Genomic DNA, 9,511 nt, shown 5'->3' with positions numbered 1-9,511 from the left:
CTGGGGTTGCATGTGGGCACTGGGCAGGAGGTCACAATCAGGGGAGGAGGTTTTGTGTAGCAACCATGGATGTGGGGACCATGAGATGGAGAAAGGGTGAAACTAGGGCTCTTAACATAGCTGAGGGGAAAAAGAGAAAAAAGCAAGTACTGCCCTGTTTCTGGTTTTTTTTTTTTTTTCATTTACACTATGGAAAAACCACCATGGAGATGTCATGGGAGAGCATGCAGAGGCCCAGCCCTCGGAAGGTGCAGATGTGTTTGGGGAGGTTCTTGTTTGCTTCCAGGTTCATCTCACACATTGTCCGGTCGGACCCTGTTGCAGGCTGGCCGTGGCTTTCTCTCTCCTGCTTCTCCTCCTCCAGCTCGAGGGTTTGCAGGACCTTCCGCCTAGCAGGTGGTAGCCAGGGACTGGTGGATGGGTGGCTGGAAGCAGCGCACATGCTCCACGGTGGAACTGTCCGTCTCCACGGACTTCATGTACTTGTTCAGGATGGCAAAAACCTCATTGTTCAAGATCTGGTATTTCCTGATCCTGTCTGCCATCTTCTTCAGGGGCTGGAGAAGGACAGGGGCATGTCGGTTAGGAGTGGGAGGAGGGGATAGAGAGATCAACAGCAAGGGAAGGATACAGTTGAGGGTGGGTTCCAGAGTCCTGATGCTTCCACGGTAATGCCACTCTCTTGCTTAAAGGCCTCCTATGGGAGCCCAGAGCTTGACAATGAAATGTGAACTTGACCATAAAACCCTTTACATGAGTTTCAAAACTTACCACAAAGCTGCAGTAATCAAAATAGTGTGAAGACAGATATATGGACCAATGGATTAGACAGCCCAGAAATAAAGACTTTCATATATAGTCAAATGATTTTTGACAAGGGTGCCTGCAACATTCAATGGAGAAAGAATGGTCTTTTCAACAAACGGTGCTGGGAAGACTGGCATACAGAAGAAAGAAGTTGGATTCTTATTTTACACCATACACAAAACATAAGCTGAAAATGGATTAAAGACCTAAACATAAGAGCAAAAACTATAAAACCTTTAGAAGAAAACATAGACAAAAAGCTTTGTAACACTGAGCCTGGCAATGACTTCTTGGAATATGGCACCAAAGCACAGGTAATAAATAATAAATTGGAATTCATCAAAACTAAAAAAGTATTTGCATCAAAGGTCACTATCAGCAGAGTGAAAAGGTGACCCAAAGAATAAAAGAAAACATTTTCAAATCTTGTATCTGATTAGGGATTAATAGCCAGAATACAGAAAGGACGTGTGCAATTAAATAACAGCAAAAAACCAACCAACCAAAAAAAAAAAAAAAACCAACCAGCCCAATTAAAAAGTGAGCAAAACATTTGGGTAGACATTTCTTCAAAGAAGGATAAACAAATAGCCAATAAGCACACAAAAAGATGGTAATATCACTAACGATTAAGGAAACGTGAATCAAAACCACAATGAGATACCACTTCATACACATTAAGGTGGCTAGTTCCAAAAATATACAGAAAATAACAAGTGCTGGGAGGATATAAAGAAACTGGTACTCTTATATATTGCTGGTGAGAAAGTAAAATGATGTTGTCCCTGTGGAAAACATTATGGTGGTCCTCAAAAATTGACAATAGAATTACCACATGATCCAGCAATTCCAATTTTAGGTATATACCACAAAGCAATGAAAGCAGGGTCTGGAACAGCTATCTGTACACTCACGACACAGCAGCATTACTCACAACAGCCAAAATGTGAGAGCAACTCAAGTGTCCATCAACTGACCAATGGATAAACAAAATGTCATGTACACATATAATGGAATACTCTTTAGCCTTTAAAGGAAGATGATTCTGACTCATGCTATTAATACAACACTGTCCACCCTGAACACATTATGCTGAGTCCTAGAGCAGTCAAATTCATACAGAGAGAAAGTGAAGGGTTACCAGAGGCTGGAGGGAGGGAGAATGGTGAATTAGTGTTAACCAAGCACAGAGTTTCATTTGGGGAAAACAAAAAGTTCTGGAGATGGAGTGTAATAAATAATAAATTGGAATCCATCAAAATTAAAAATGCATTTGCATCAAAGGACACTATCAACAGAGTGAAAAGGTGACTCAAAGAATGAAAGAAAACAATTTGAATCATGTATCTGATCAGGGAATAATATCCAGAACACAGAAAGAACTCCTGCAATTAAATAACAGCAAGAAAAAAAAAAAATGGGATGGTTGCACCCAAACACGGGTGAGTGAATTTAATGCAGTGAACAGTTCAAAATGATTAAACTCTACTGAACACTTAAAAACAGAAAAAATTTATGTTACATATATTCTACTTCATGAAAATTGTCACCTTTATGAAGTGGCACCTGCCTTTTTTCCCTCTCGGCTGGTCCTGGAGACCCACTGGGACCATCTTCCAGCCATCCATCTTCACGCCTCTGTGCCTTTACTTTAGCCAGTCCCTTTGTCTAGAACATCTCCCCCATTCTGCACCCCATTTTCTGCCTGTCTATTTGCAGTCGATCATTCAGGACTTTGCCCAAGCATTGCCTCTATGGGGAGCCTTCTGAGGCCCCTCCCCAGCCCCTCAGCCTGGTTTAGCTGGCCCTTCCTCATGCTCCCACGGCAGCCCTGCTCATCCCACCACAGCGCTCATCCCATCCCCATGCCTGCACAACAGTGTCTGTGCAGATGACAAAGCGGGATGAGCAGACTCTGACTGGCCTAGGAAAGGTGTGTTTCAGCTCTGGAGGCTGGCCCTGCCCTGTGGGGTGACCTGATTCATCCCGGTGGCTTACAAGTCAGTGACTCATGGCTTCCTACGAGAAGGTCGCCAGCTGCTGAGTGTCTCCGCATCTACCTGCGGGGTGGGGAGTTGGCCTCCACAAGGAGCTCACCCTCCTTGGCAGACGAAAGCCTGCTTGTCAGGCCTGGCCCCCTCTCCCATGCCCCAGCCACGAGCTGCTTACCACATTCTTAATGATTTCATCTTTCCCATCTTGCCTCTGTACTTTGAGCAGGTGGTAACAGAAGTCGAACAGGTCAAAGCGACGCTGCTGGCCCAGCAGGACGATGATGGAGCAGCCAGCCCAGTTCAAGCCGTCTCCGAAACACTGCCTGGGAGCAGGAGAGGAAGCAGCTGGGGTGAGAGGTGGGGAGGAGCCCTCATCTTGGACCATCTCTGGACCAATTCTCTTAATCTGTACAGTGGGTACAAGGGAAGTTGTGAGTATGGATTCATTTGTTCCCAGGACTGAGGTTTCAATAGAAGCCCTTCTAACCACAAAGAGGTGTCAGTCTGTCACCCCACTGCTGTAAGAAAAATCCGCTTTGAAGAAGACAAGTTTGCAAGAAAAAAAAAATCCAACCAGCCTTTGAGATTTATTCAACCAATCAGAATTCTGATGAGATGCTGTCTTGGTTCTGGACAAAAATCAGAGGAAACCTGTGAGGTGAAGGGCCGTTTTGAACCAGACCAACTGGCCAGTGTAGGCTGAGAGGGCAGGGATCGGTGGGGGGGGGGGGGTGGGGGTGGGGGCGCACAGTAGGGCCATGAGCAGATGCTCCAGTGTAGGCTGAGAGGGCAGGGATCGAGGGGCATGGTAGGGCCATGAGCAGATGCTGCTGGTGTGGGGGGCTGCCAGTCCTCTCGGGTCTGGTAAAACTAAGCCTGCACAACCTCAAGTCTCAACAGCAATGCAGGCGATTTGGGAGGCCATGGGGCATCTCTCGGCTGAATCTCTCGTCCTTCATCAGCAGCGGAATCTCACTGGAAAGGTTCCCAGCTTCCCCACTGCTGTCGCTGAAAGTGCAGCCACTCTGGAAAGCAGCCTTCCCACTCCCCCAGGGGGATCTCTGTGGGCCCCACGCGCCTTTTGGAGGCAGGCCTGGTCTGCTCCCCTCACACTCTGCTCTGCTGTGTTGCTGGGCAAGCGATGGGAGGATGGGGCTCTGCTTCTGTCTTTTCTGAGGACAGGACTGGGCCCCTCTCAAAGGCTCCCCTCCCCATTTTTCAGGAGCAGAGGCCTCATGAGCAAGGTGGGGCCCAGCTGCTGCCGGTGGATCCTTTCTCTGTTCTATGAGCCCTGGGGATCTGTGTGGGAGATGGCAATGTGCAGTGAGGTCTTGATGCTGAGCCTCGTCTGGGCTCCCTCCTGCCCCTTCTGTCGGCCCACCTTCCAGTCTCGGGAAGACAGAACTTTAGAGGTCTGAGGCCTTGAAGTGCACACAGTCCATCTCTGCCTCCAACCACCTGGAGCTTTTCCTGGGAGGTCTCCTCTAAGAGCTGCATCCTAAGCAATGTTCCAGCTCAGTTGTAGTCTGTGAATTAAATTCCAATAATCCTCTTGTCCAATACTTTGTCCACCTGATGCAAAGAATTGACTCATTGGAAAAGACCCTGATGCTGGGAAAGACTGAAGGCAGGAGGAGAAGGGGACGACAGAGGATGAGATGGTTGGATGACATCACCGACTCGATGGACATGAGTTTGAGCAGCCTCCGGGAGCTGGTAAAGGACAGGGAGGCCTGGGTACTGCGGTCCGTGGGGTCACAGAGTTGGACTGAACTGAATCCTCTTGTCTCTCTCCTTGTGGGAATCTGTTGTCCTTCCTGTCCTTGCTCCCAGGTGGCCTCGTTCAATCCACCTTATGTTTATCCTCTCATCTCCTCTAGGCTCTGTGAATCCCACACACCAGGAACCATCTCTACTTTTGCTGGGCACGGGATTACGTCTAGCACCTAGCACTCTGACCAACATAAAGCACGTGCTCAGTAGACTGCTGTTGGGCCATCCTACCCCTGCCCTCCTTTCTGACTGAGCTCTGGCTGTACGATGGCTCTTAGGAGGATGAACAGGTTTGGGGGTGACCCCACCTTTCTGGGGCTACTTACTCAGCTGTGAACTCGTTGGTCCCCACGGGGATGCAATAGACGAATTGCATGGCACTCCAGAGCCGGTGGAATTCCACGCACTCGTCCACATGCATGACGCCGTTGGTGGGTGGCGGGCCCCGCCAGACAGGGTCCTGCAGGTAGCTCCGGATGCGGGTCAGGATGACTTCGAACATGGACAGTCCACAGCACAGTCGCTCCTTGGTCAGCAGGTCGCCCTCCCGAGCAATGGCGATTTGCTGGGAAGAGGAGAGTTCCCGTCACATCTCAGACCCCATTTTCCAACCCAACCCAAGATTTCCAAACTCTGAAGTTGGCTGCATCTGTAATTTGTTCACCAGAACTGATGTCTTGCCCGGAGCAGGCAAGATAGTTTATAAATTTAGTTCAACTGCAGGGAAGTCTTTAGATAAGTAAAATCTAGGAGCCATCGATAGAGGAATAGTTTTAAAAAATTTAAATCTACCTATGTGATACAGGTGGATCTACAAAGAGTCAGGTAAGGTGGTCTGTGGTGTTGGAGAAGACTCTTGCGAGTCCCTCGTACTGCAAGGAGATCAAAGGTCAATCCTAAAGGAAATCAATCTTGAATATTCATTGGAAGGACTGATGCTGAAGCTGAACTCCAATACTTTGGCTGCCTGATGAGAAAAACTGACTCCTTAGGAAAGACCCTGATGCTGGGAAAGATCGAAGGCAGGAGAAGGGGACGACAGAGGATGAGATGGTTGGATGGCATCACCGACTTGATGGACATGAGTTTGAGCAAGCTCTGGGAGTTGGAGATGGTCAGGGAAGCCTGGCATGCTGCAGTCCATGGGTCACAAAGAGTTGGACACGACTGAGCGACTGAACTGAACTGAACAAAGAGTCAGACATGACCGAGTGACTGAACAACAGCAACCTACCTAAATGCTAGGGAGCCTTTGAAAAGACTTGGATGATACAACTACTAGTATTATTGTTACTGCTGAACAATTACTACCACTAGTGAACACTCACCGTGTGTGTAATACACCCAGCCCTGTTCTATGCATTTGCTAAGTACTGACTTTGTTTACTCTTCACATAAACCCCATGCAGTAGATGTCATTATTATCCCCATTTTATTGAAGAAGAATCTGAGGTTCAGAGAGGCAGTCAGTGAGTGGAAAAGCTGGGGTTTGAATCCCAGTAGCCTCTATATGTGGATTAAATTGTTAGGTGAATAGAGCAAGTTGCAGAAAAGGGCATACACTAGAATCCTATTAAAAGACATCAATAACACAATCCCACAGACACACACACAGAACTCTGTGTGTGGGGGTTGTGTGAAAGTGTAAAACATTCTAGAAGGATTACCGTCAGTTGTGAGAACAGATGGGCTTGGAGAAGTAGGTGGGGTATTCACTTTTTACCACAAAGACTCTGTACAGTTGAATGTGCTACAATGAGCATATGCTACTCTTAAAAATTTACCACTGATTTTACAGAATTATTTCCTCCAGTTAGAAGTTCTCTCACCACTGTCAACAATCTCTATTAAGAATTTAAACTGGCTGATCATCTGGCTTCTAGTTATTGCATCTCTAATAATCATCAGGCTAGACTAGCACATCAAAATACATTACCATCTGCAGGAGGAAAAAATATCTGGGAGTAGAGATCACACAACCAAATGCAAAGATGATATATTTTAACATCTAAGGTCAAAGTAAGATCTCCAGATCTAGAGACAAAGCTAAAGAAGGCTGGCTTCTGAGACTGAGAGGTCCCCAGGGCACTGGCTTCTGAGACTGACACATCCCCAGGGCACTCCTGGGATCAGCTTCCCAGCGAGCTCAGGGTGGCTGGTGGGGGGAGCCCGCCCGATTACCCCCAGTACAGCTCCCACCCTCTAGCCCAGAGAAAGAGGGCAGCCTCAATTAAACTAATCCATGAAGGGAAATAAGTCAGGAAACACCAATGCTGGAGCCTGTTAGGAATGTGGGTCAGGAGTGTAGTTGTCATGACAACTACAAACGGAAAAGTCTCAGACAAAACTGTGAACTGGGGAAGAATTTGACAACCTATGTTTCAAACAGGAGGGAGAGGGAACCCTGATTCACAAATGTGCATCTTGGTTCCAGGGGCAGAGAAAGGACACCCAGAGCAGAGAGCTGCCACAGCTCACCAGAAGTACCTCTTTTAAAACCCTGACCCCCGTGCTTGACTCTGTTCTCACCAGGAAATGCTCTCTGGTGGTGCCTAGACTCTGGCAGGCTCCCTGCTTCAGAAAGAGAGCGCCTGGTACAGCGAAGATGCTCTGCAAGCAAAGAACCCACACTCGTTCTTGAGTCATGGATATTCTCCTTCAGAAACCAACATAGAGAGCTCTGGTTTACCAGGTAATCTCCTGTGCATTTAGTTAATCTGAATCAGTCCTCAGGGCCTGACAGTTGTGGGAGGATCTAAAGAATTAGCAACAGGGCTTATATTGGATTGGCCAAAAAGTTCTTTTGGTTAATGACTATGTCATTCAATACAGTTCTTGGTGAAAATGAAAAAATGTGTTTTATTTTTACTTACAATTGAATGCTTTTTTGGCCAATCCAATAAATCTGCAGACAGGCTTTGAACTTTTGTGACCCCGAACTACAGCCAATTAAAGGGCCTTGACTGAAATGGTCAGGGGCTTTGTCCCTTTCCTGTAAAAGAGTTTACCTTTACGAGTCCTCCTATGATCTATAAAAGTAAAGTCTGGAAAAAAAAACTGTAAAAATATTATTTAAAAAATTTTTAAAAAACTCCCATAAATCCCATCACCCAGAGACAAGCTTTCTTAAGATACTTATGTATGCTTTGTGTGTATGTATATGATTATGTATAGGTCTCTATTTTAACAAAATTTGTATCATACTATCTATATTGTCTCTTTCTCAAGATATTAGTACTATAAAAAACCATTTCCTTCAATATTTTCAGTAACATGGTTTTTTAATGGCTAAATAAAATAGCCATTGATATACCCCATTTATTTAGTCCTACTCTTTAAAATTTTTTTAAATTTAAATTTATTTAGTTTTAATTGGAGGATAATTGCTTTGCAATACTGCATTGGTTTCTGGCACACGTCAGCATGAATCAGCCACAGGTATACATACGTCTCCTCCCTCTTGAGCTTCCTTCTAGTCCTACTCTTGTTGGTTATTTTAAATTGCTCACAAGTTTTCAACAACATAGACAGATCATAAGTAATTATTCTTATGTGCGTGCGTGCTCAGTTGCTCAGTTGTGTCCAGCTCTTTGTGACCCCATGGACTGTAGCTCGCCAAGCTTCTCTGTCCATGGAATCCTCCAGGCAAGGGTACTGGAGGGGTTGCCATTTCCTTCCCCAGGGGATCTTCCTGACCCAGGGATCAAATCTGTGTCTTTTGCATCTCCTGCATTGGCAGGGAGATTCTTTACCACTGTGCCACCTGGGAAGCCCCGTTTTCCTTACACACACACATACACACACACACACACACACACACACACTTATATGCACTTTTTGAGCTTATCTCTGGTTATTTTCTTAGGCTAAAATCCTAGAACTATTCAAAGAATACAAGTAGTTTTAAAAGGCTTTTGCTACCTGGTGACAAACTAGTCCCAAGAAAAGCTGAACCGCTGTGCGTCTATCTGTGCCAAGCCTGATGCTTCATTATCATGAAGAAAAGGCTTAACAGACTTGGGAGAAGAGCAGCTGCACCCCGCTCCTTCGCGCTCATTGGTCGCTGGTAAGGCAGAATGCTTCTCCTTAGGCTTCCTTCATGTTTTTGTTTTGAGTTTTCTTTCATGCCCTTGTTTCTTTTGATATGAGTTTTCTTTCTGCTCTGAAAAAGTGCATTATAGATTATTATCACATATACCCCTAATTTGTGACTGTGTTTTTAATGTATACTGTGTGTGTATGTGTGTGTTTAACATAAATTTAAGCCATTTCTTTTCAGTCCCACTCAGTGGGGAATTTTTTTTTTCTCTCCCTCTGCCATTCTTTTCTGTTAATAAGGGTATAGAGAAAGCATTTGTGAAATCACGTGGAAATAGATTTCTGTATGGCATCACGGACTCGATGGATGTGAGTCTGAGTGAACTCCGGGAGAGGGTGGTGGACAGGGGGGCCTGGCGTGCTGCGATTCATGGGGTCGCAAAGAGTCGGACACAACTGAGCGACTGAGCTGAACCCTGAACTGATGGAGTACTTTGATTACATTTAGGATACTTTCGAGAAGATTACTATCCCATGCCCACTCTTTCCTTTCTGTTTTTTGGAAGCTTTTTACTTGTTTGTCGTAATGATTGTGAAAGGCAGCTCAGCTATTTGCCCATTTTACAGATGGAAAAACAAAGATCAAAGATATTAAATTCTAGCACTAGATTATACAACAGTTCAGGGATAAAGCTGGGAAGAAGAGTCCTAACTCCCTGACAGAACATTCTTTTCCTGATAGCACTAGGCAACAAACCAGGTCACCTCAGTTTTTCCCAGAAACAAATACAAGCAATGTGGCACGGTCGAACCCTTCCAACATTAAATATGTAGCAGAATTTCCCTATCACTGACCTAGAGGTTTTGTGAGTTCCCTGAACCCTAGCAAGCATGGAAGT

General features: G+C 45.6%; 1 protein-coding gene across 1 annotated transcript in view; it reads right to left on the bottom strand.

The window, feature by feature from the left end:
- Window positions 1-389: 389 nt before the first annotated feature.
- CYFIP2 (cytoplasmic FMR1 interacting protein 2) overlaps window positions 390-9,511 on the bottom strand; it is a 110,068-nt gene continuing 100,946 nt past the window's right edge. The window contains exons 29-31 of the mRNA XM_052642631.1: window positions 4,901-5,139; window positions 2,977-3,124; window positions 390-557 (exon numbers count right to left, since the gene is read on the bottom strand). Of these exons, the coding sequence (XP_052498591.1) occupies window positions 390-557; window positions 2,977-3,124; window positions 4,901-5,139 (555 nt within the window). The remainder of the gene's footprint in view (window positions 558-2,976; window positions 3,125-4,900; window positions 5,140-9,511) is intronic.

The sequence above is a fragment of the Budorcas taxicolor genome, chromosome 7, assembly GCF_023091745.1.
Source record: "Budorcas taxicolor isolate Tak-1 chromosome 7, Takin1.1, whole genome shotgun sequence".
In the NCBI taxonomy this organism is placed as follows: domain Eukaryota; kingdom Metazoa; phylum Chordata; class Mammalia; order Artiodactyla; family Bovidae; genus Budorcas; species Budorcas taxicolor.
The sequence above is the reverse complement of the archived record's forward strand: the minus strand, read 5'-3'. Positions and strand labels throughout refer to the sequence as shown.